Here is a 27,870-nt window from a genome sequence, read left to right as displayed (position 1 = left end):
GGTGGATGAATGGCAAATAGCTGAAAGAACACTCAGAGGATCGTAGGTAGGTGAAATGCAGCTTTATTCAGCAGTTCTCTCATCAGCTGCTCTCTTACACTCTCTGCTCTATCTCAGCTGCTTGAGCTGGTTGCTCCCACACTTACTTGTGTGGCCAGCTCTACCTGCCTTCAGGATGAGCAGTTTAACTCTTTTTCTCTGGGCATGAGTGGGCCGAGCTGTGTCCTGGCTCCCCGCTCTTTCTCTGGGCATGAGCACCTGTACAGCATCAGCAGGGCAGTTATTCCTTTTACAGACAAGTGTGGCCCAAACCAAGTATGAATTTACACAAACAGGTTATATAACAAGTGGAATATGCACCTGTCTCTGAACCGAGTCATGCAGACTCAGATGTCTGCCTCGGCCTACTCTTGACCAAAGTGCATCCACGTAACTTACACCTGTATTAGTCTGTTTTCACACAGCTATAAACAACTGCTGGAGATGGGGTAATTTATAAAGGAAAGAGATCTCATTGACTCACAGTTCAGCATGGCTGGGGAGGCCTCAGGAAGCTTACAATCATGGCAGAAGGTAAAGGGGAAGCAAGGTACCTTCTTCATAAAGCAGCATGAAGATGAAGTGCCGAGTGAGAGGGGAAGAGTCCCTTATAAAACCAGATCTTGTGAGAACTCACTACCATGAGAACAGCATGGGGAAAACTGCCCCCATGATTCAATTACTCCACCTGTTCTCTCTCTTTACATGTGGGGATTGTGGGAATTATGAGGATTACAATTCTAATGAGATTTGGGTGAGAACACAAAGGCTAACCATATCAAGACCACATGATTTACCACTCACAGCTGACTAGCTCTATGTATGCAAATGACTATGCTTGACTTCACGTACTGTACTCATACATAGTACCAAAAGTGGTAAACAGAGTGAATGACCACCCTACCCCAAATATGTCCATGCAGTAATCCCCAGACCTGTGCATATATTATTTTACATGGCAAAGGGAGTTGGCAGGTAAGATGAAAGTTACTTAAGAACAATTAAGTTGACCTTAAAATAAAGATCAACCTGGATTACCCAGGTGGGGCGAATTTAATAAGTGAGCCCTTAAATGCAAAGAACATTCTTCAGCTGGGGGCAGAAGACATGCAGCAGAAGAGAAAGTCAGAGATTCAGCTGAACAGAACTCCATGTGATGTTGCTGGTTTGAAAAAGGAGGGACTGTTCAGTTCTTGCTTTGGCAACATGTATGAACACTGAGAAAAACACAGAGAAGATTGGCATGGCCCCTCTGCAAGGATCACATGCAAATTTATGAAACATTCCAAATATATATATATAGAGAGAGACAGGGTCTCGCTCTGTCTCACAAGGTGGAGTGCAGTGGCTCGATCTTGGCTCACTGCAACCTCTGCCTCCCAGGTTTTAGCCATTCTCCTGCCTCATTTTCCCAAGAAGCTGGGATTTCAGGTGCGCTAATTTTTGTATTTTTAATAGAGATGGGGTTTCGCCATGTTGGCCAGGCTACATTCCATATTTTTAAGAGAGTAGTACAACGTGGTGACCATAGTTAAGAACACTGTATTGAAAACTGCTAGGAAAGTACATTTTAAGGGATCCCCATACAATAAATAATAAGTAGGTGAGGTAACAGATATGGTGATTAGCTGAATTTAGCATTCTACAATGGATACATATTTCAAAATGTGTACACCATAAATTTATACAAGTTTTACTTGTCTGAATGAATGAATGAATGAATGAAAAGAAAATGGAGGGAACAATATGATGAAGAATGCAGCTGGCTTTCAGAAAGAGTCCCCTGGCTGACAGCAAGGAAATGCGGACCTTAGTCCTACAGTTGGCAGGGAACTGCATTTTGCCAACAACCTGAATGAACTTGTAAAACAGATTCTCCCCTGGAGCCAGATAACAGCCTGGGCCAGCCGGCAGCTCATTTTTGGCCTTATGAGACTCAGTGCAGAGAAACCAAACAGGCCCACTCTATCTGTGACCTACAGGACTGTAAGATATTAATTTGTATTAAGTCACTCTGTTTGTGATAATTTGTCATAACAATGAAAGAAAACTAACACATCACACAACATGCCCAAGGAAGAACAGTAATTCACCCACTGCCATACCAGGAATTACCAAATGGCAGACAGGGATTTAGAAACCTGGTCTTCAAACCCCGAAACTATTTCCTTAAGTACCAATATCTGCATAGGCTTCCTGACATGCAAATAGCTTTGCATCCATTCACTCACTGGCTCCTAACATCCAGGAAAGGCAGGCATTACCACCACTCTCATAGATAAGAGATAAAAGCTCAAATGCATTGTGTTGAGCTTAATAACAGGGTTGAACTGTTATTAAGTCGCAAAGCCACACGCTCCTTCATCTCAGTGCCTTTGCGTGTGCTGCATTTAACAATAAGAATGTAGTAAGTAGGTTAAAACAAAGTGAGTTATAAAAATAGAGAAAAATAATTTTCTGCTGTTCAGGGGATAAGAACAGGCAAGAATTTATGGAATAAGATTTAAATTAGGTCTTGATAGGCAGGATTTCGAAAGATAAGACCTGATTATTTTGTAAATTTGGAATCAAATTCCTGATTTGATGTATGCATGTGTGTGTTTTAACTGGTCACCATTAAAGTGTTTAGACTTCATCTCATAATGAAGCAGCAATATGCGAGGCTGTTAAATGGTTACTATGTCAGGGAAAGTAAGATTGGTTCATGAACTGATATTTTGCAGGCATGTTTATATCACAGTTAATGGAATAACATAAGATGCTAAAGCTGGGGAACTATCATTTCAGTAAGGTAAAACCTTCCATAATTAATATAGAGCAGAACCCTGCACAACTTGCCTCTGACAAGTAGGCCTACAATAGAGAAATTTCCAATAAGATAAATACAACAAAGCAGATGTCTGGATGCAGCAGAGAGGCCAGAAAACCTCTGTGCAACCAGGCAATCCTCTCCTTTCTGTCACTTAGGAGGCTCTGTACCATGCCTACATTTGTACTAAAAATCAATACTCCACCCCCTGGCCATAGATGATTAGACACTTAACTAAAGCTGGGTCAGATTCTCCATTCTGAGAATTTAGAATTGAGCCTCTGAGATGCTTATTAGAAACTCTATTAGTGCTTAAACTTATTGGCCATGTAAACTTGAGGACTGATTCATAAGACAGCCTGTGTGCAGAGGAAAGAATAAAGCAGGTATGACTGAAGACAAAAGTAGCCCAGAATAAGAAATGAGGAATAGCGGTCTTGCTTCCTGGTACCTTCACATTTGTAGTTCCAGGCTCTGTGAGGTCTTCACCTAGATCCATGAGAGATACCTCTTTGTCTTATAATAAATATCTCCCCACCCACCCACCAACCCCAAATTGAGTGGATTTACATTCTTACAAACAAATGATCTATCAGATTCTCAAAAAAGCACTTTGGGACATGTGTCTTCTCTCTGTTCCTAATACCTAGAAAAATCCAAGGATAAGTCAATCTACTTGTCTGTCTTGTCCAAATATGGCAGAGTGGCTGAATCCTGCTAAGGAAAAATCCAACTAGTGAGCAGAGGGGGCCAGCTGCTGGCTCTGACTGTGTGCTCAGCAGTGCCCAGTAAGTACTGTGTTTCTCTACTCAGCCTTCTCATTACTCCTTGTCATCCGACAGCTACCACCCCACCTTTCTGGCTCACTCACAGTGACCTTCTTGGAAGAGTTGTCTGTGCCTTTCCTTTGCTCCACTGCAACACAGCTGCCACCCTGAATACTGTACTGTATTGGCCCCGGTAAGGGTCACGTTCTTGCTGCTTCTTACCAAATCCACAGAAAACTTCTCAATTCCTATCTTGACCCTTGGCAGCATTTGACACTGCTGAGTCTCACTCCTTCCAATACTGAATATCTAAAAATGCTCCAGGGTGCCATGCTCTGCCAGTTTTCTTCCTGCATCTCTCTGATTACTCCTTCTCTGTCACTGCTTACTCTGCACATCCTGTAGTTGTTGATGTTCCCCATGCTTCTAGGCCATTGACTCTTCTTACAGGACACATTGTCCCTAAGGGATCTTATTTATTTCCACAGTTTGATGGCCTCAAGATTAGCATCTCTAGCCTAGACCTCTCTTTGCAGTGCTTGTCGTATACGCTCAACTGTTCACAAGAGATGCCCACTTGGACATCTTTCTCCTCTAATGCCACATATACTAAACCACACCCATTACCCCTTCTCCACTCCTCTCTTTCTCCTGAGATTCCAGCCATCAGACAACCCATGTCACCATCAGGAACCCAAGCACCTCATTATCCTCATTTCCTCTCTTACGCTCCATTTTTAAATGCGTACAAAGTTCTATAAATTCTGTTTTTAAGTATCTCAAGGATCTATTCAGTTTCTCTATCTTCCTTGTCCCTTTCTGCACTTAGGCCATCATCACCTCTCATCTGAATTACTGCAGAGCCTTCTAACGCATGCCCTGGACTCCAATGTTACCCAAAAATGAAGATTTGATATTATTTCTGCAACTTAAAACCCTCCCATGGTTCCTGATGATCTCAAGATAAAGTCTAAACACCTGGCCAGACCCCTTCTCTGCTTCATTGCTGTGGCCCACTTCCTAGCACCCTCTTCTTAGCACTACTACTCTGGCTCAGTCCTCTGGCTGCCCTGGGGATCTTCATACTTCCATCCCTATTCTGCGGCCCTCTTCATCTTGCCTGCAACTGGCTAATTCCCACTCAGCCTCCGGTCTAATACTTTACTTAATTTAGAAACTGTTCCTGAACCCCCAATCTGCCACAGTTATGTTCTACTCCAGGCTCCCATAGTACCTCTAGGCCCTTCCCAGGGTACTTGCCACAGGGCTCCTTACTCTCTACCCCTTTGGGCTCCATCTGGGCAGTGGTGATGTCGGTGTTGCTTACTGTCATCTCTCCAGTGCCTTGCACAGGGTGGTACTTCTAAATATTTGTAGAAGGAGTATTGCTGGAAATGATTCTTAATCTGATTTATTAAGGAATGTAATATTAAAATTTTTTTAAAAACTATTTGAGTTTGAATGATTACTGTATTGCCCCAATTGCAGAAAGAGTTATACTGTCTGGATCTCTTAGGACCAATTAAACAGAGCCTTTATTGTCACTTCTATACAAAACTTGAGTGTTAAGTCAGTAACAATATGTTATTTTGACTCATAGAGTTCTTTTTGGTGATCTACCTCACTGTGAATTTAAAATTCAAACTGCATTTTTGTTAATGTGGTTATACTTTATAGAATCTCCTGATTAAAGGTTAAATAATTGTAACATTATGTATCCTAAACTTCAGGAGTCATAGTTGCCCCACGATGAGGAAGAAAAAGGAAGCAAATTTAGGTTTGTTTCTTCTAGTGACCATTGTCTTTCTCTTGATTTAATCAACTTCCCAGAATGCCCAGTAACTTTCATTAATGCTTAAGGCATTTAGATAATTATATATACACATATAACCATGTACATATTATGCAGGTACATATTAAGGGGATATAAACATACATGAACACATACAAGTAAACACAGTACTTAACGTTGAGCACAATATTACTCTTGAGAGACTTTTCCAACCAAACGGAGCATTGGTGCTGCTTTCAGAACGAAGGCATGTTGTCTGCCACAAGCTGGGGTGGAAATTGTGCCAGCCCTCACCCCACTTCCCTTTTCTTCCTTCTCAGGCAGAGAAGTGACTGCAAGAGGGGTCTTCATTCTTTATTCAAGATGGGTAAGATCGGAGCCTGCCAAGGCCCCAGGGAATGTGGGGAGCCCAGTGGAAGCGAGTGCACAGGAAGAGGGTTGGGGCAGGGACCAGACAGACCTGGGCTCCAACCTCACAGGAGCTGCTTGACCCTGGGCAATTTGCTTGCCCCTTCCTGGCCTCAACTTCTTAAGTATAAAATGAGGAGAATAATGTCAAACACCAGTATTCTGAAAAAAGCCAAATACTTGTTGTTCTGAGAATTTAATGGGAATATGTACATAAAGTGGTGAGCAAAGTACCTAATAGTAAGTCAACATTCAACAAATGGCATCCTGTAGTTACTGGCATAATTTTCACCAGTCTCGAATTAAAACTGCAGATAAAGGAGACAAAGTCTATGCCAAGATGAGATATTAAAAATCTCATTATTGATTGCCTTAATTATACATAATAACACTAACTGATGATGTAAAATCAATTAAGGAGCCATTCTCAGAACAAGAAGAATAACACATTCTGTTAGGAAAAAAAGGGAACACATTACAGAATATAACTGAGAAGCTGCACTTTTTATTAAAAGTATAGTTTTAACTGTTGCCTCTTTTTTAAACCTAAAGAAGAAAATTATTAGATGTTGTTATTGTTGCTGTTGTTATTCATAAACCAAATATACTTGCAAATTAATAGCTGAGTTTTAAGAGCCAACTGAGGAATATAATTTTTATTTTAAATGTTAAGGCAATATTCTGTTTAAAAGAGAAATATCTAACTTGGGATCTTGGTATATATACCAGTGGAAGACTCTGGGCTGCATTACACACAACAGACACTCTTATGGCTACTAATGTGTTGTGCGCCCCCTGGGTTTGTGAAGAGAGGGCATTCCAGAGTGAAGTAAAAGAGCAGACATCTTGCCCCGAGGGGAAGGAAGAACCTTCCCTCCCTGCCAGTTTGGTTTATTACCGTCAAATCAGCCCCGGAAAATGCTGTCTGCAAAAATCCCCCGGTGTTTTGGAAAACACTAGCTACACTATCGTGATGTATGAGATTTCAAATCAATCAAAGGCATTGTTTCCTGAGATAGCTTTTGAGCAGTTCTACTGAGAGGCAAAGGTCCACAAAATATGCTAACTAATCATAAAACTAAACAGCTTCTAGTTTTATGATTAGTTAGCATATTAGTTAGCTTCCTCCCTCAGGAATTCCAAAAGGTAGGAGTGAGTGCCCACAGGTCAGAAAAAGGTGATCCTTCTGTACATCAGTGGTAATGCCTGGAATTCACCTCTTAAGGTTCCAGGAAGCGAGAGGGCTACTTATTCCCTGCTGACAATCAGAGTATTAAGGTGACTAGTCACCTCACGTGTGTGACATATACAATACTTCTCCTGCCGACTGCCTTTGCATCATTACTACCGCCTCTCCAGCAGAACACAATCAAAGATAGAAGATGATTATGTGCATGGGTGAAAGTACAACAGAAAAAGACAGCTAATACTAAATTAACCTAATTATTAAGCTGGAACTAACACCTGATTACCTGCAGCATACCTGGCTATAAAATCCTCGACCTCTATTACCATATAAGTCAAAAGTGGAGAATTTCTTTCAAAACTTATATTTATCAAGAATACATAACTTCAGACTAGTTTTCTAATAAAGAATCCACCACTGGTTAATTCAGACCAATAGCTGGTATTATACTTTGCTGAACTTCTCTGCCTAGTCCTCAAAGAAGTCCCTTCTAAATGTCTAAATTTTAGTGTGTTTACCTTATAAAAACCTAGGGTGTAATTCTTCAGATCACAGGTGGGTGGAGAACTACAACCACAGAAGCAAATACACTGACTTTCCAGACTCTCAGGTATATTCAAGTAGGACTGCAGTTAAAGCTTTAAGCAAGAGGCAGATGGACAGTAGCACTAGCCCTCACTTTCCCAAAGACAGCTGTTTTTAAACTTCCTATGTCAGCTCATCCTACATGCTATATCTTGGAATATAACTGTTTTTTCAATTTATAAAATTACAATGGTTTTAAAAATCAATTTTAGAAACATTTGACAAGGTAGGGGAAGTAAACAGAAATAACCTTTTATTTTAATTTTCCTATTTTCTTTACCATCAATGGAAAGCAGATTTAAAATGCTAAGACAGAAAAATATAGGCCTAGGGGGATTTTAAAAAGCTTGGGAAAAGAGATCCAAATATCTTCGTGCCCAGCAAAGAATATCTTTCCCTCTCTCTATTAGTTGGTTTTTACTAAACGATTCCTGCCTTGAATTCTAACACGAAATACTTTAAAAGTTAAAATTAATAGCCTACACTAAAAGCTTTCTACTATTTTAGGTTGAATCATAAGAACTTAAGTGTGTACCTAGTATGTTAGGACTAAAACAGTCAAAATGTTCTTCAGAAAATCTTTACGAGTAGAATGTTCCAATAAAAGGAAGTAAACTTTTAAAACATTACTTGGTGTTCTGTTTCCAAATCTAATCCTCCAGGCATAAACTACAAAGTTAATAAGCAGCAGATTAAAACTACCCAAGAACAAATTATTAATTCAGTTTTCCATTTCACTCTTCAATTCTTGTCTTAAATGCACTGGGAATCTCTGCTGCCAATGTAGTTAAAGCTGCAGCAGCTCTAATAATCAACGGATATTATCACAAAGAGTGGATACATCCTAAAATGAAAGCACCATATGCCTAATTAATTGAGCTAAATTTACACACGTAGCTATCTCTGAATGAAACATTTTCAGCTTTTCAGCTCACAAAAATTATTTATTTCTATGCCCTGAAGGTATTTCTCCAGATTTCTTTTTCCCCTGGCTTTGTTTCTTCCCCACATATCCGAGTGTTGTGTGACACCAGGTCTGGAAGTCAGAGGTAACTGGACACGGATGAATAAATGAGGAACCCTCCATTCAACACCCTCTCTATGGTTTTCCTGAGGATGAGCATCCCTTCTGCGTAATAACAATTCTAACAAGGCAAAATAATGCTTCCTTTCCTGCCGCAGGAAGTGAGAATTTTGGCAACAACAACTAAAAAGGGAGGCAACAATAGAAAATACAAGCTATTGGTCAATAGAGCAATACTGCAGCCAAGACATACTTCTCTTTCCTGGAAATGACTTTCTGAATCCAATTTACTTACCAACCCCTTTTCTTAGCAAAAGTCCAAGCTTATTACTCCTACCAATTCCTAGCTGCTAATAAGTACATACTATGTATTGAATAATGAATGCTACATGCAAGGAAGGCATTGTGCTGAGAGATTCACATACATTTTCTATTTTAATTCTTACAACAACTCTGAAAAAGAGGAATTATTAGCTCCATTTCAAAGGTGTGGAAAGGGAGGCCAGAAGTGTTTCTACTCTGCCATACTGCCTCCCAGACTAACTACGTTGTAAAAAACTTTGTTGATATACTTAAGTGAGTTCTCATCTGGGTTACATTTAAGATGAATTGTCTTTTACTGTCAAATTCTGGGCCAGAGACCTATGAGATAAAAAAGGTATCCTGACTTTTAAGATGTCTGAAAGCTACTTGAAAGATAACATATATGCCCATGAAATCAGTGACACACAGGCCAAAGATAGAAATAACAAATAATACGGGAATTTGGAGTAGTGAGAGATCAGTAAAGGTTGAGAGCGTAGAGGGCTTCATGAGGACATGGATTTTGAGCAAGTGAGAAGACCCTCCTTTTGAGAACCATAAAGTAAATAAGGCGAAGTCCTCAATTATGTGTGTTCTGGAGATAGTAACTATGTTAAGTTTTGTGGAAACACAGATTCCTTCCTGGTAAACTCAAGGAGTAAACTGAGGCTGATTTATGGAAGATTACGGATGCCAAGCTAAAAAGTTGTGACTATTGCGACTTCATTCTAGAAAAATGTTTTTCTAGCTGAAGTCACTGGACTAGAAGCATCAGTATCACCTAGCAAGATGTTTAAAATGCAAATTCTGAAGCCCACCCAGGCCTACTGAATCAGAAAAAAATCAAGGTTATTTTTTCTTTCTTTCTTTTTTTTTTTTTTTGAAACGGTCTCGCTCTGTCACGCAGGCTGGAGTGCAGTGGCATAATCTCGGTTCACTGCAACCTGGGTTCAAGCAATTCTCCTGTCTCAGTCTCCCAAGTAGCTGGGACTACAGGTGCCCACCACCATGCCCATCTATCTTTATATTTTTAGTACAGATGGGGTTTTGCCATGTTGGCCAGGCTGGTCTTGAACTCCTGGTCTCAAGTGATCCACTTGCCTCGGCCTCCCAAACTGCTGCTGGGATTACAGGCATTAGCCACTGTGACCGGCCCCAGCAATCCATTTTAACATGCCCTCCAGGTGATTCTGATGCATGTTAAAGTCTGAATCATTACTTTACAGGAAATGGAGGACCACTAAAACCTGAATTGGGCAATATGAGAGAAGTGATGTTTTAGGAATATTAATAGTCATCTGCAGAATAAACTGGAAAGGGGACCACTGACAAATGCATACAATTCATTGAGCCTCTACCATGTAATTATTTATATGAGAGAGCACTTTTCAAGAGAAACAATAAGAAATTGGGAAATTGAAAACCAAGCTTCTCTTTCTCAAAATATCACCCCTCCTTAAGGAGGAACATGCTTATGTAATTCTGATTTCTCTAGTGGAAAATAACACCTACTCTATGACTTTTCATTTTAGTGTGGTACTATAAGCATTGCTTATTGAGATACCTTTATAGCTCAAAAATTTTTGCCAAAATGGAAACAAAACGAAACCAACTCTAATTAGGTGTAGCATGTATAAAACTGAAATAAAAAAAAATGGTAGTCCTTATTAAATACTGTTCAGTACCCTAGGTAATAAAGAAAAGAAATGAAGACTCTAGCTACTTTAAAAATCACATACCTAAAAAAGAAATAGAAACACTTTTCAATAAAACAACAGAATCTTTATATTCAAGTGTTGACCTTTAAAGGAATCTCACAATCACCTACATTTATTTCAGCAGTGTTTTATTTGGTCAAAAGATTTTTTTTTTTGCACCACTTTCACCAGTTTACAGGTCATATAAGAAAATGAATGCAGTTTTCATTTTATAAATCATTCTGGAAAACAACTTGAAAACTGGAAAAGGCATTTCCTACATTCATTATTTTCTCTATTCACTAGGTCTGATTCTAAATGACTTCTGACTGTTGTAAAAAAAAAAAAAAATCAAAAAGACAAAGGCTTGTAGCCCATGAGTACATGCATTAGAAAGGACTTCAAAGATGAGTGGACACCACTTCTGGAATACCAGATTACTTAGCAGGGAATCAAAATTAACCTGAATAACTCCTGCAGACATGTTTGTTTCAAAGAGCATATTCATTCAACAAATATGCACTGGGCCCTATTATGGGCAGGACCCAGAGCTAACTGATCTGTTGGCACATGGATGAATAGTGGAAGCTCTTTCTCCTGCCCTCAGTATGATAGTTTTGGAAGGGACGGATGACTGCAAGGAGCCAATGCCATAGAAATTTTGTAGTCTCAGGAGTTAGAGAAAACAGAAGTACTTCCAACCCTACACTGTGGCTGTATCTTATTACTGGTGGAATAATTAATAAATCATTATTTTTATTCACCCAAACTGCTAAAGCAGCTTTCAACAGTAGTTAATAAATCATCTTCATTTTCTATGCACCTCAACCGCCCCCCTTTAAAGCTATTGAGTTCTTCATTACACATTCTGTGTTAAGTAACCACAGGAGGATTAAATAATGAAGACTAACCAAAGTGCTTAATATGAGTGAATGTATACAATGCGGTAGATACATGCCAATTATAAAATACATTTTTTACTACATAGAGTTCATTTTATACTTCCTAATAAGAATGCGTCATAAAATTGCTGACTTGGGCTAATAACTCCTTAAATTGCAATATGGACTTCTCAGGTATTTCTAATTATTAGCTGAAAACCTGTAGTTGGCTAGAAAAAACATTCAACACTGCTAGCTGACTAAAAAAATAACATCTCCAAAAACAGCATTGTAAATATTCTAAAATTACTATCATGTCTAACCACAATTTATAAAAATAATATAGTATATTTATGTCAATCGTTATTCATCATGTTAACACACTGTTATAGCCAAATTTAAATAGTTCTGGCGTTTGGCAGACTTTTATGAACTAACCAAGGTAAGAATATAAATACATTTTGAAATATGCAGCTCTTCACTATCTTAAAAAACATGACTAAAAACATTTGATTTGAAAGATTAGGGTGAAAAAAAAAAAGAGCCCAAACTTCACACACACACACACACACACACACACACACACACACAAAATCATGCTTTTCTTTAAAAATAAAATATCTTTGACAAAATGCATATTTATCCTATTTAAAACAATGAAGGCCTTGCACATATAAAAGACTGGCCTGCCTCTTCACACATAAGAACAAACATTTCTATGAAATCTCATGATTTCCTTTTGGTTATTTTTTTCTTTAAGAATTCAGCTTTGTAAGACTTGCCATTTTCTGGCATCATTAAAATCACTTCTGAAATTCTATTTGGACTACTTTTGATCTTCAACTATTAGAAAAGCATCCTGATTAATTCTAAAAAGAGAAAGATCCTTCCGCAGATCTCCAGAGAGGTCAATACCTTCCTCAAATATCTGAGGCAAAATCCCAACTATCACTTAAAAATGAAGATGCACTGGTAAAGCTGGCTCGGTCTTGGCTGAGGGATGTAGGCTGTCCCAAGTGCTTGGTAAGAGCGCCTATCAATAAAGAATATTTTACCCTAAGTGTGCAATCAATTTTTTGTTGTTGTAACTTTACTTTACAAAATCCTAACTCTTGCCTTTAGGACTTTTCCTCCCATAGGAATTCATGTTCATTCACCCAGCTTGCCAGATCTATCTCCTCTGATGGATCTCACTCCTTAGGCCTCCAAGCTCTGCCATCTTCCCAATCTTCCTCCTTTTAAAACTTACTTGTTCTATCTACACAACTCATAGGGAAGAAATGCAAATCACCAATGCAGGAAAAAGTGTGGGTCAAAGAAAAGCAAATTGAAAATACCATATACTGCTTCATCACCTATGAAATTCACAAAGAATCAACAGACTCCATTCATTATATGACACATAAGAGAATAAATGGTTTCTGGAAAGTCATCCCTCAAAATGTACTATCTGTTGGCCAATTTATTTCCCCTCTTAAGAATTTAAGAGAAAATCCTGCTTACCAGGGTATGGGCAATAAAAAGTGAGATAGAAATTTACTGGGCAAAGGTGTCTGTCTCAGCATTTTTAATAAAAACAAAAAAGTAGAAATAATCTAAATGTTCAGGTCCAAAGGAATGGTTAAATAAAGTACGATGTTTCGACATGATATATTATGCTAACATAAAATGACACTTGCAAAGAAGATGACTTTAAAAAAGCATATATAGTGTGGTTATAACTGTGGGGGAAATGAACTTACAAACTGGGGTTGGGGAGGGGCAGCATTGACATTACTTAGTGATTGAGTGATAAAACTATAAAGGACTTTTTTTCTACTTTAGTGTGTGCTTTCAAATTTTTCTTTCCCAAGCAGACATGAGTTTATAAAATAAAATAACACAATGGAAGATACTTGCTTCAACAAACCTATCCTTTGCTAAGACAAATATCAAAGTATATTAAAAACCCTGCTGAACAACTTTATTCATCTACCTTTAAAGCAAGCCTTTAAGAATCAATAAATGGCCAGGCATGGTGGCTCACATATGTAATCCCAGCACTTTGCGAGGCCGAGGTGGGTGGATCACTTGAGATCAGGAGTTTGGGACCAGCCTGGCCAATGTGGTAAAACCTTGCCTCTACTAAAAATACAAAACTTAGCCAGGCATTGTGGCAGGTGTCTGTAATCCTAGCTACTCAGAAGGCTGAGGCAGAAGAATTGCCTGAACTCAGGAGGCAGAGGTTGCAGTGAGACAAGATCACACCACTGCACTCCAGCCTGGGCAACAGAGCAAGACTCCATCTCAAACAAACAAACAAAACAGTAAAAAGGAAACACTGGTGAAATGAGATTTTGAGACTGGGTACATACCACTGAGTTTCCCTAATCATTCCACAGGTCTGTTCTCTTGTCTTATGCCCCGATAGAGATACGGTGAGGAAATACACTCCCTTTTTAGCACGTAGCTCCCGCATGTATTACTGTGAAAGAGGAACTAGGGACAGACAATCATGACCTAAACAGCAGCTCGGGAAGCTGGGCATGCCACCCCCAGTGTAGGCTAGGATCTGGTCTCCTGTCCTATTTCTGAGCTCTTCCTGTCACTTAGAAGAATTGAGTGCTCTGAGGGGTCCTTAAGAAGACCATTTAATGAGGAAGGATTTCACAGAAATGGAGACACTAGCAACAGCTTGTGGTCTACGGATGGCTTGAGTTCATGTCTCTGCCATAGTCATTCATAGGCCTTTGGAAACTAATTATTGCCACACCCTTTCTCATAAACTCCTAGCATAGACAAACAGGGACCAGCAACAAAGGTTATTTCAGAGGGTGGCAATGCTGTTATTAAACCACCCTTTCAGAACTTGGTGTCCTTCATCGGGTTTGTATCCCCTCATCTCCACGCCCTCTCTCATACTAAGTCGCTCATACTAAACACTCCCACACAAGACAGGACAATCTAATTAGTGACCCACATAAAAACACGAAAAGTGCAAATGAAAAGTTAATATAATGTGTTCTGAGTGTCACTTGAATGAAGGATATGGAGCAAGAGCGATGAGAAAGCAGCAGAGCAAATCAGGGACTCGGCTTTTGATAAATTTAAGAGCCAGGCTGAGAAATGTGAGAGCAGAAGGAGTCATTCTAGTCACAAAAGTCAAGTAAACACAAAGGATATGTGTGCTTTTCAATTTTATTATCTCTGTTCTGGATTATCTGCAGGACTGCTCAGCTCTAAAGTACCTAAAGACCTGCCAGAGTATTCATGACAGAAATGAGGGCTGTGACATTTAAATGCTCTTAAGCCTTAATCTCATTTGGTTTTCTTTCAAGTACCTAATGATCACAGAAGTCTTTATCAGACCTCAGTGGGGGTGGGGCAGTGCTGCCACTTCTCCAGAGCGAAGGAATTAGCTGGTATTGCTTTCTTAGGCAATCCCCTACCCAGCAAAGATGTCCCACCTCCTTCTAGGATGGTCTCAGCGGGGCTCCTGGCAGTTGGCCTGCCTTTTAGGGCTGAGGAGGGGAGGGAGGGCCTGGTCAGTCAGTTACCAGGGCACAAGTTCTCAACAGAGTCAAGATTATCCCAGACAGAGTGCAGCCTAGTTCTCAGTATTTCTCAACACCTGAGAAGCAGTTCTCAGCTACTGTGTGTACACTGGGGGCATCTCAGGAAGTCACAGCTCACTGGCCTTATTTGTCATGTGTAAAATGAGTAGTGGGCCTGGAATCCTAATAAATCTAAATTTAACATGAAGCTCTCAAAGAGGCCAAACTCTTAACTGATTTATGCTAACTTTGACTATCAGGTGATGGACTGAGCTCTGATTATAGAATTTATCATAATTATATAATTTTTGCCAAGCCTAAAATAATAATTCTCACTTCTTAAAAACATTCCTACAAGACAAAACAGATTGAAGTTCACTTTACTCGATCTCTCTGTTTAGGAGAATAACTTCAATACTTAAGATAGATAACTCAGCCAGGCATGGCGGTTCACACCTGTAATCCCAACGCTTTGGGAGGCCGAGATGGGAGGACTGCTTCAGCTCAGCAGTTCGAAACCAGCCCGGGAAATATAGTTAAATCCCATCAGTATTGTGTAAATGAAAAAATTCTTTATTAGAAAAAAGAGAAATTAAGATAACTGTGACCACTCTGAGAAGATGGTATCTGCAGGAATAGGCATATCTGACTGTGAGAAAGAGACAAATTAATTCTTTTAACACATATTCTGAAGCTGAAGAAATATACGCAGTAAGTATATCATTTTAAAGATACTTAAGGTTTTTTTTGAATTTGGTAGAAACCTAAGAAAATCAGAGTTGACTGTAGCACAATAAAATTACAGCTATGTGGGAAGGTCTTTTCCATGAACTGGAAATGTATCCCTTTAAGCAGTAAAACTTAATTTTAACTATTTTGGATACCCTTTTTGAACTTCATTACCAACTTTCCTGAATTATTAAACAATATATAGATCAATGCAAGCCTGACTTCATGGCTTTAGGTGGTGACCAGTAACAGCAATAATCACAAGCAGCATTATTTATTGTGTGCCCACTTCATGCCTGATACCATTCTACCACATTTAAGCCTCAGGGTCCAACACAGTGGGTACTACTATTAACCTCATTTTACAAATGAGGAAACTAAAGTTCTGACAGATTAATTTGCAGAAGGTCACAAAGCTAACATATGGTAGAGGTCAGATTCAGACCCAGGTTATCCGAGTCCAGAAGGATCCTTCTAACGACTACAATGCTCCAAATGGATGGAGCAGAGACAGGTTAAGTGCACCCAAAAAGAGAATCTTCAGAACCTACTTGGATGGAAAGAATTGCCCACAGATTGGTGTGCTTTTTACATGTATGTCCACTTTTAAAACAATCAACCTTTAGCTTAGCTGGCATTCTTCTGTTATCAACAGTGCAATACCAGAAGATCACACACATTTATAATTTTAAAACAGTCCTTCCAGTCATCACATGCCCCTTCTCTGGGTACTCTTCTTTCACCCTTCATATATACAGTAACTCACTCTCTTCTGCTCTCCCTTCCTTCTTCTTCTCAACTTTTCTTCATAAAGAATGTTTAAACGAATGATTACAAATGCCTCTGCTTCTTGAGAGATCTTTATAAAGAGAACACGATGTCCTATCAAACTTTCCCTGGGTGTCTTTACAAAGAAGCCTTCTAAACTATGCCACTGGTAAGTTTTTAAACTTTACTATAATTGACTTAAAAATTACTTTGATCCATGGTTGGCTGAAAAAAAAAAAAACTAGTATAAGGTCAAATTTACAATAATGCAGAATTGTATGTTTTTTGTACTCTCTATTAGGGTTTGCACTTAATAAACATGGATAATTTATACAATTCTTTGGTGTTTTATTTAGGAGACAAGCCATGTAGGGGACAGTAAGCAACACTCACAGAGGATTGGGGATTCCCTTTACAACTCAATTCTGCTACTAAGGGGTGATGTGACTTCCAGAAAGATCTTTGTGTCTTGGTTGCCTCTACTGTAAAATGAATGAGCTATCCTCAGTTCTCATTCAGATGCAATCCTTTATGACTTGGAGCACATACTGAGTTTTAAAATCTGAGATTTAAAGTTATCATGGCATAATATGCAGAATTTTGTAAAGGGCCTTTAAAAAGATTGAGTGGTGGGGGGTGGGGATAAGACATGGTTCAATTACTGAACACCAAGCAAGGAACTAGGCTAAGAATACTGAGAGGAAAGTCAAGACTTACTTTCCTCAAAGGGAGAATCTCTTCCCTAAACTACCAAACATAGGTATCTCATTTACTATTTTCATTTACTTGGGGAGAGAGAGAGGCTGTTTTGCCACTCATTTCAAGAGTATCCCTGCAGCCCACAGTGACTGTTCCTATTCTGACTAATCAAAACTTCTTTGACAAACACACACACGTTTATAAAGAAAGAAATTTAAAAGACCACCCTTGACAGGGTTAGCAGGTATAACCAGGTTCCAGTGCAATTCTGATCTACCTCGTGTATTTAGCCCTCATCCCTCACAGGGATCTGCAGGTATTCCTCCCCTCTGACCTTGGGACACATGCTTAAAATTCTCTTCAATAAAAAATTTATACCAGCACAGCTTATGAAATAATCTGATTCAAATATGTAAGTTCTCCACTGAATTCCAACAAATTCAGGTCTCATACAAATGCACTTTGTGTAACACTAGGATAAAGTTTTCAAGATGGTTTAGTTTATTAGCTCACCTAAAGAGTACAGATGCATTGGTTTGAAAATACATTTTTAAAAACCTCTTATCACACTTTTAACTAGGTTCTAAGTCTCATATACATAAACAGCTCCTTTATATGAATCCTCCTTCATATGAATATATTTCTTTTATATATGAACAGCCAGCACCTACTCCAGAACTTACACTGTTGAAAACTTATCTACTTGCTAAGGAGAGAAACCTTTGCAAACACTCCATGTCCTTCCTGCTCTGGGGAAGGGCCCCTGGGTGGGGCAATCCCACACTGGCCTATGTTTGGTAGGGAATGTGTTACAGCACAGTGGCACAGGCAGGCAACCGAAGGATGCTGAAGCTTCTTGGGCCAGTTCTCCAAATCATGGCTTTTATTATTTTATAAATATTATTTTCCACACCAGAACTACCATACAAATAAACTGGAAAGTTAATTGTCAAAATAAAAGTCGGATTATTCCCACATCTGATCATTACCAAAAGAGTAAACTGTTAAGAGTTAACATAAATTATAGGCCATATATCTAAGGCTAGTGTAAAATAGAACAAATATGTATTTTAACTTAACAATCAACATGAAGATGTTCTTTAAATTCATGATTATACAAATAGGTCTGGAATAAAATACTAAAGTCTTGTTTAGAGAACTGAGAGAAGACAACTGTGACCCCACAGGTACAGGGTCCTAAAGCCTTACATGACAAATCTAAGGCTGCCAGTCTGTATGTACCCCCAACCCCACTTAGGTTGGTGAGGATTCCAGCCTGAGAAGAAAGGAGTCCTCTCTGACAACCTGACTGTCTTTAGCTCTAGCCCCTATTACTCAGGCCTCCCCATAATTCCAGAAAACAAACAAAAAAAATCATCCTCCAAATTGGATTAAGGCCTTAATCCTAAAGGACAGCATAGGCATTAATTGGGGAAGTGGGTAAAAATGATTTCTGATTAAAAAAAAAAAAGTAAATGGATGATTTTTCTAAAACTTCCATGCTACTATCTTAACTTTTGTGTTTATTATTCTAACACTGCTTTCTAAAGCTAAGGATAACTTGAGTTCAATTTTAAGATCAAACTCATGAAAATAAATATACCCTATGTATGTATCATAAATCTCAGAGAAATCCCAAAGTTAATTTATGAAATTTTAACAGGGGTGAATGAAGGAAGATCTTAATTCTAATTTGAAGTTTCTCATCAAAGATTTACCATCCATCAAATTAGTAGCGGAAAGCATTTAATATTTTTTGTGAAGCATTCTGTACAATGACCTATTTGAAATTAACACAGTATCTCCACTAAGACAAAAAGTTGTTAAAAATCTACTGTAGTACTAATAACATAATTGTGTCATAGATTAAAAAAATAGTATTCACTGACTTCGAACCAAGTACAAAATAACAGGCTGACTCAATTACAGTACAAGCTTCCAACACGTTAGAGTTGCCTGCACTTTCTAAATTTTAGCTGTAAGTGTTAGTGCATTCAGATGTGATAGAGAACCTAAGTATAAAGAGAATTAGAAAATACAGAAACAGGCGGGGTGTGGTGGCTCACACCTGTAATCCCAGCACTTTAGGAGGCTGGTGAGTGGATCACTTGAGGTCAGGAGTTCATGACCAGCCTGACCAACATGGTGAAACCCCGTCTCTACTAAAAACACAAAAATTACCCGGGCATTGTGTCACGTGCCTGTAATCCCAGCTACTTGGGAAGCTGAGGCAGGAGAATCGCTTGAACCCGGGAGGCAGAGGTTGCAGTGCACTGAGATTTCACCACTGCACTCCAGCCTGGGTGACAGAACCAGATTCTGCCTCAAAAAAAAAAAAAAAATTAAAAAAAAAAAAAGGAAAGGAAAGGAAAGACAAGGCAAGACAGAAATGTTAAAGAACAAAACCAAGGCAAATATCTACTGACTTATAACAAAAAGTCCATACTGGTACTTGAAACTGAATCCAAATATGTAAAGTTAAAGTCTAGCGCCCTATTAACAATGGACAACCACTCTTGCCTGTCTAAAGCCAAATATTTACAGCACAGTTTTTAGAACAGCATCATTTTTCATCATGTTTTTTGTTTTTTTCTTGGTTTACAAAGAAATACATCTACCTGAACTAATCTGATGGAAAAATCATAAGATATTTCTTCCTGTTAGCCTTTGACTACTGAACGCTAAAGCTAATTATGCTGGCTCTTGGGGTTCATACAGCAACAAGGAATTTTAAAGAACACTGTTAGTTCCACTACTTTATGCAAGACTGAGCAATTTCAAAACATCTAGGTGCTAAGATGTTAGACACAGGCTACATAAATCTTGTTTACACGGTTAATTAAGACCTTGTGACTTAGGGACACAGACAACATGGATCTATCAGGGATGGATATGCACATAATTAACATGCTGTCCTGAGGAGACTGCTACTGCCCCAACTGTTTCTGCTCTGAATGCGCTTGTAATCACTGCTGGTCAGTACCAACAGCTTAACATCTCTGTATATTTAGCATTAAAATCTTTTCCTTGGACAACTGGGATTTTGTACTAACTGGCAGCTCATATGGATTTAAAGGCATGAAATGTACGAATTACACTGCTCAAATTGAACAGAAACACAAGCAGATACAGATCATCTGGGGTTAACTTCCTATGATTTTGGTTGGATATTTTTAAAGAATCTGGAAGGATTTGGTGAGAGGTAGAGCTTTGTCCCATCTTCCTGATTTGGTGGCACTGGCAGGATTTCATGGAGAAAAAATCCTGCTAGACAGTTGTTCTGGAGAGTGGAATCCATTCCCCCAATATGGGAGGGTTCTGTCCCTGAGGGGGGGGGATGTCTCAAAAAAGCAGATATGCTGATGGACTGTGGAAGGAAGCTACCTGCGCAGGAGGTATGAAGGCATTCTTCCTAGAGTAAACTGAAAGGGATCCAAGTCCACTTTAACTTGCTCAATTACAGCTTAACCAAATTCAGCTGGTCTTATATTATAAAGTCACAAATCCTATGACAATCCTGCTGCCTTCATTCTGAAGCCACTTAAGCTAAATACCTCTTCACCACCTCAAAAACGTGTTTACTCTCTGAAAATGGGATCAGGGACTTCCCCTCCTCATTACCTGTGAAAATACAGTATTTATTTTCACAGACTGTATTATTTTTTTAAATGGCAAAAATATTACTTCCACTCATAATCTATTTTTGAAAACTGAACCAAAATTTGGAATGACAGGCTTTTAATGTGGTTCCTACAGCTTTTATATGTAAAACCCAGGCTGGCACCGCTTCACACAGGGAAGTAGCTCAGGGAGGAGGCATGTCCACAGAGAGCGTGGTGGCTGGTGACTGGGGGGAAGTTCGGACCTCGGGCTTCAAGTCCTGACTCATCACTAACTGGTTCTGGAGCTCTGGGCCCTTCAACTTTCATCTTGAAAATGACAGGCTGAAATTACTTTTTATGGCCCCCTTCAGCGTTAAACTGGTCATTACCTAATCACATATTACAAGTTCTATCTGAAAATTATGAGAAGGAAATTAGGAAAGACGTCTCAAAGTCCATGTTTATTCTGGATTAAGTTTGTCAACATTGTGCTGCTATGGAGGCAAACCTGTTGCATGACATGGAATACCCTATTTCTGACTGTGCACTAGAAATACAAGAGGCAGCAGACTGGCCTTTTATATTTTAATTTTTTAAAAAAGCAAACGATAGTATCCCTAGATGATGGGAAGTTCGTAAGTTTCACCTTTATGGTCTCAAAATACACACAGAATGCCACCTGGCAGACAAGGGCCACGTGGCTGAACCTGAGGGATGCTGGCTGGCTATCAGAACCTTTTCATCACGCGTGAAGCTCCACTTTAAAGTCACGTCCCCAAGCCTTACCAGGAAGCTGATTAGTGCTGTCGCTGTTACTGGTGGGGCGATTAACCGTGTAGCTGCCAGAGAAAGTGGTTCGTGTATTACCTGCCCATGTATGTATACCTACCTCCTATGGCTTGTGCTCACCAGAGTAAGACAGCATGCAAGTTAAAAGCAACGAGATTCGACCTTAGATCTTATTGGCCTCATCTCCTATGATATTGAAAACAGGAAACGAAAGGGCTTTTGACACAGCACCAGGTGGAAGGGGCAAACCTGCATCTCCCCATACACTTTAATGTTGCAGTCTTCAGAGTTTCAAAGGCTTGCCGTTTCTCCCTGAAAAACACGGCCCGTCGGGAGGGATTTCTGGCGAGGCCCACTCACCTCTTTGATCTTTGCCCTCTTCTCACGGATGGCAGCGTCGGCGGGCTCCCGGTTCTCCACCCCGATGGGGGGCACGAAGTCCACCGGGGGCAGGCCTCTGAACGGCGCCTTGTCACGCAGCTGGTCCTGGGCCACCTTCTCCTTCTCCAGCAGGATGTCTCTTTGGATCTCCTCGGGCAGCTTCTGCAGGGTCTCCTTGGCTTCCCTGAGAGCCCGCTCGTGGTTTTCGCGGATCCTGGCCAAGTTGTCCTCCACGGCGGCCGCCGGATCCCCGGGCGCACCCTCCTCGCGGCGCCGGGCTCGCCCCTCGGCCGCGTCCTCCGCGCGCGCCCCGGGCCCGGGCTTGTGGTCGGCGGCCGGCTGCAGGGCGGGGCTGGAGTGGAACAGGACCCCGCTGAGCAGCTTGGAGGAGTCTGGCAGAAAGAAGATCGCCCCGAAGCAGAGCGTGATGAAGGCGCTGAACACCAGCAGCAGCACGAACTTCTCCGTCAGGCGGAGCGCGGCGGGGCCAGACCCCTTCCTGCCGCCGCCGCCGAGCCCCCCGCCCAGGCCGCCGCCCAGGCTGCCGCCCGCAGGGCTGCTGAAGAGCGGCAATAGGCCCCCCACGGGCATCGCTCCGGCGGTCCAGTGGCCCGGCGCCGAGCCGCTCAGCAGCCAAACTTCGCCGCTGCTGGGCGTCAGCGGCTGCGGGGCTGGGTCCTGCGCATCCAGGCCGCCCGACCCCCTCGGCTGGGCTGCGGGTCTCCCCTGGGGGAACAACTCCACGCCTGGTCTGCTTCCCGGGGCAGCTCCTCGGGTGCACAGGCACGCGCGACAGACCACTGGCTGCAGCCCCTGCGGGGAGAAGAAAACAGTAAAGCGTAGTAATTAGGGCGAGGATGATAAAGTTTCCAGCGGGTCTCCGCCCTCCGACGCCTAGATACCCGGCAGGACCACTCCCCCTGAGCGGAGTCCCGTCCAGCTCCGGGCTCCGCCCTCGCAGCCCACGCTTCGGACTTAGGGTGAAGTTTTCGGGTCCCGGGGGAAAGGCGGGGGAGTCCCGCGCAGGCCAGGAGCAGGGCAGCGCGCGAGCACCTCGGGGAGGGGCAGCGCACCTCTGGGCAGGAGGGGCGCAGCGTGGGCGGGGAACCCGTCAACTTCGCTCGCTGCCCATCTCCGCGCTGACACTGCTGCCTCTTTCTCCTAGGCTGGGATGAGCGCCCTGCCCCGCCGCCCCGCAGCCCCGGCGCGGCTCAGGTGGGCGAGCGCGCCGACCTGCGGGCGAGTGGCAGCGAGCAGAGCAACACGCTGCCCTCCGCCGCGGCCCGGCGAGCACTAATCTCACTGCCGGTCTCGGGGTGGTAGGAAACGAGGGCGGTGACGCGACCGGAGAGTGACGGCGCGGCGGGCCAATCACACACCGCCCAGGGTCCCGCGGGGGCGGGGCCGAGGCGAGGAGGGGGCTGCGCGGGGCGGGGAGTTTACGGGAAGCTCAGCCTCGTTAGGGCCCGGCCGGCGGCGGGGAGGTCGCGGGGCCGGGAGGCGCGAGGTAGGCGGGAGCCGCGGTGAGGCGGGCGGTTGAACCCGTGGCTGAGGCCCAGCGCCGAGAAGCGGCAGGCGGAGTTCGGGGTCCGGGGAGTTTATCCTGCGCCGGCCTCGGCCCCGGGTTCCCGGGGTGGTTGACCCCCGACTGCCCCGGGAGGCGCCTGGGCTGACGCGGGACCTCCCTGCCTCCTCCTCCGACCCGCGTGGGGCGGTCGGGGGGCGCTCCCGAGGGGGTCCCGGGAAAAGCGGGGTCTCGCAGGGAATCCCTGGCACTGGGTCGTTCTGAAGCACGGCTTGACTCCAGTTACCCTCTTTTTATCCAAGGCCGGGGTTCCCCAGGTTCCCGGTAGCAGTTAAACCCCGCGTCCCTGGGTTAGGGGAGCCGTGACCCTGGGAGCTTCTGAGCCCTCTGGTCTAACATCCTTTTACATCCTGAGAGAAATGGTTCTCTGCTTGCTTAGGACTTTTTTCGTATGCGCCTTCTCCTTCAAAAACCAAAAACCCCAAAAAACTTGTCTGCCTCTCCCACCTACCCCGACTTTCACTATTCATTTACCTCATAGCAGTTGGTCAAATTTTCCATTCGAAGACGAGTTTTATGCTGCGGTAGCTTCGAGCAGTAAGTCGAGCGTTGTGTTGAAATTGACTCTTGGATCCGGCTACTTCCAGCGAAGTGAGGACTTGGTCCAATAGAAATTATTTTCCAAAATGTTTTCGTAATTCCCCCGTTGCTCCACAAATACAGGGTTATCAGAGAGGAAGACGTTGACTGACTTCCCATTTCTGAAAGCTGGTTTGTAGTCGCCTAATTTCATCCTCACCCTTCTCTGGAAACTTGACGTTAGTTCTGTGTGTGCTTAAGACAGAGAAAACAGCTGGCACCTTTCAAGAAGGTGCCTCCAATACAGTTGTTTTCAGGTGTTAAACTGTATGAGAAAATAGAAAAGTAATCACAAACCCTTACCAAATTTTATTTAATTATTATCATTTGTCATCTACTTGTTTTGTGTAAAATGAGTCAGTCATACGCTCAATGTTCTTGTTAATAGGAAATTATTGTTTGATAAAGCTAGCTTTATGGCTTGGTTATTTGGGTACCTGCTATGAAATTCTATGCCCAGAAGAGTGCAGCATATCCAAGCAGGGTAATAAGTTCAGAAGGACTGAAAAAGAAAACAAGAATGATTTTTTTTTTTAAATGATAGGCAGTTTTTATTTCAAACGATTATACATTTGTAGATTGTGCATAAGCTGAAAAGTTTGAATGACTGTGAAATAATATTGTTTCTAACAACATCCTTAAAATGAAGTTACCTCTTGAATAGATAGATAAATAGGAACTGTTGTTAACTACGCTAAACGCTAATCTCTTTATGATCATCCTTTCTTGGAATGATTTATTATTTTAAAAATTATGTTTCAAGAATGGAAGTATAGCCCCATAAATATTTGGAAGCTTCATTTCAAATTAATATTATTAATTCCACTTTTAAATGTATGATAAAATGGTGATGAAGAAAAGTTATAACTTAATTCTATTTCTGACAATTTAATATTGATACCAAATCAGTTTGGGCATTTAACCTCTGTAGTGGAAACATTCAAAATTTAGTACGGGGGTTTAAGGATTTTTTTTTTCCCCTAAAAAATTTGTGTTGTTTCTAAATCTTTTAAAGTAGCTACTCTTTTTAAGTTCATCATGAAGCTTATTTTAAGATTTTTTTTTTCTGTATTTCTTATATGACAGGGTTATTATACTTGCAGCCTGGCTTTTATAATATATTAAAGAAGAAGTTAATATGGGTGGTTGATTATAGGTACATATCAAAGAGTATCTGTGAACATTACACGGGACAATAATTATATGGGAACACTGATATTTGGGCCAGAGCAAATTTGAAAAATTCACAAATAAAGTACCTGAAGAGGCATACCAATCAACTTAACTATGCATCGTCTTTAAAATAACTACATAAAGCAGTGTGTGCTCATGGTAAGGGAGGAGTAGAAAATAGGCAAGAAGTAAAAATGTGCATTTTGTAGAATCAAAATCTGACACTTTCCTCTGATTTCAGTACTACAAAGCACTTGACATTCTACCATTGAAAAAAGTACTTTGTACCCTGAGATCAAAGTAAAGGCGATTGGTTCTTGTCTTTCAAGTAACAAAACCTTGACTTTGTCCCTTAAGTCTGGACTCCCTGGCAACATCTACCTAAAGGTAATGTCTCCATCTTTATGAATGCAATGATAGTGCTGAAAATGCTGTTTTCTCATTACAGATGGTCTAATGTAAACCTAGGAACCTTAGTAATTTTGTGGATTTTTTTTTTTTAAATAATTGCTATGTTTTTTTAATTTGGCCAGCTAGTCCTTTTGAAGTATGACTCAATTTTTGCAGGTTTGCTTGCAAACTTAATTCTTACATTTTCCTTTTTCAATACTTATCTCTCTGTGTATTTCTTTGATAATTCGTAAATTTTGCCTTTCAAGATTATATCTTTAGAATCAACTAATTTTTAAAAAACCTGGTCATCAGTGATACCCCAAAATGCTACAGAGAAATCCCCCGATAAATTTGGTTGCTTAGATTTTTCTGCTTTCAAAAAAAGTTACCAAAAGATAGATTTAATTTTTATATTAACATGCCTAAAATGAAATATAGTAATAATTATGAGCAGAGTTAGGGAGGAAAAATTGGCAATTTTTTTTATAAAACTGGTAAATTTATATTTTTATAAAATTATAATTTCTCAAAAAGCGCAAAAGCATTTCTTAGTAGGAAATTTCTAGGCAGTGCTAAAGTTTATGGAAGAATCATTTTGAGGATATTTGTTCTCTTAAAACATAATCTAATAAAAATGAATTTAATCTACATGTATAGTAATAAACATATAAATAGTGACTGAAGTTCTCCAACAAGTTAGATTTCTAATAAAATCTTTTAATAGGAGATTTTCTAATTGTCTTCAAATTTTAGGTTAAAATAGGTCCTTGCTCTTATTTAAAAAAAAATCTGAATGTAATATGTAAAAACGATTCATTGTGAATATTAATCTTGAAATTTCAATACTTAGTGGACACTCTGAATTTTACATGAGCTATATTAAGGTGGAAATTAACCGGTTTTAACGGAAACTATCAATGTTGTTTGTATGCAGATTGGAGTCTACTGTTATATTTCTGATTCCATGTTTTTGCTCTTCCTCAATTTACTTTGGAACTGCCTGAATGGCAGATTATTTTTTATAGAATTCCAATCACATTTATTTGAGGGGGTGTGGGTGCCAGGGGCGGTGATGGCGGGAGCCCTCTGTTCCTGCAGGCTCCTGTTGAAAGATACGTTTTTGCTTTGAGCACATTTCATAAATATTAGCTGTCCCCAACTTAAAACATTGTGTCCTGCAAGTATGTGTGCATTGGCACTTTGGAACTTTCCAAGCATTTTTCTTCACAGAAACAGAGTTGTAAATGGTGCTTTGGGTTGCTAGCCTGCACTGCAAAGACCTCAGTCCCTAGGGAAGAATAACATGTTGGAAAAAGTACTGTTGCAGTGCTGGTAATCAAAGTAACATTAAATTAGAAAGTGTTTTATTATAAATGTTGGAGTCTGAGGACAAACAGATTTGTTTGAAAGAGGAGATACAATGATAGTTTCAGAAATATTCTAAAATCAACTTTCAGGGTCAGAAATGTGTATGGAAGTTCTTAGGTATAGTTTTCCTTCACCACATGTAGCTTTCTTTTGGCTTAAAGAATATCACAACTGCTGCCCTTAAAGCATTTTTATTTTGGTTGTGTTTTGATTTGATTAACAAAGAACTGAAAGAAATAACAGGGAGAGGTTTTCCTGAGGTAACTGGGCAAGGGTTTGAATCAGAGGAATTATTATAGAGCACATGCATACGCTTGGCTGTATGACAGTGGCCAATAAGTTACCTAACTTCTGTGTCTCTCATTCTTCATCTGCAACATTGTTGTGCCTCTTAGGTTAAATGACGTAACTAATGTGTCTGGCACAGTAGGCATTTAAGAAATTTAAGTCCATTCCCCCTTTCCCCCCGCCCCCAGCCACCCTTTAAAGGGTAATTAATGTTACAAATGAGGAAACAGGAGTGACTATGGGATTCTTATAAAGAAGACCCAAGAAAGAATTACAGGGAGGATATTTTAGATTATATGGCTCTTCATATGGTTGTCACTTTTCAACTCCTGACACCTTGTTGGGATATTATCCTTGCTTGAATAATGTCCACTGGAGAACAAAGTATTGTTGGGAGGAACAGCCTCAGGTTTGGTAGCGGAGAGTCTTAAAATGTTTCTTCACCCTTTATAGGATCAGAAGGTTGACCAACTAACCTAACTGCTGCTACTA

General features: G+C 40.8%; 1 protein-coding gene and 1 non-coding gene across 2 annotated transcripts in view; one reads left to right on the top strand and one right to left on the bottom strand.

Annotated features, from left to right (window-relative positions):
• MAN1A1 (mannosidase alpha class 1A member 1) overlaps positions 1–23,200 on the bottom strand; it is a 181,296-nt gene extending 158,096 nt beyond the window's left edge. Inside the window, exons 1-2 of the mRNA XM_032274918.1 lie at positions 23,066–23,200; positions 21,972–22,805 (exon numbers count right to left, since the gene is read on the bottom strand). Coding sequence (XP_032130809.1) covers positions 21,972–22,583 — 612 coding nt within the window. The 5' untranslated portion in view covers positions 22,584–22,805; positions 23,066–23,200. The remainder of the gene's footprint in view (positions 1–21,971; positions 22,806–23,065) is intronic.
• Positions 1,232–1,334, top strand: LOC116549816. Its single transcript, XR_004268095.1, has one exon. It is a non-coding gene; the product is annotated as a U6 spliceosomal RNA (small nuclear RNA).
• Positions 23,201–27,870: the final 4,670 nt, after the last annotated feature.

Source organism: Sapajus apella, unplaced genomic scaffold, assembly GCF_009761245.1.
Source record: "Sapajus apella isolate SASKATOON/1434 unplaced genomic scaffold, GSC_monkey_1.0 scaffold6, whole genome shotgun sequence".
Taxonomy (NCBI): domain Eukaryota; kingdom Metazoa; phylum Chordata; class Mammalia; order Primates; family Cebidae; genus Sapajus; species Sapajus apella.
This window is presented reverse-complemented; position numbering and strand designations above follow the sequence as displayed.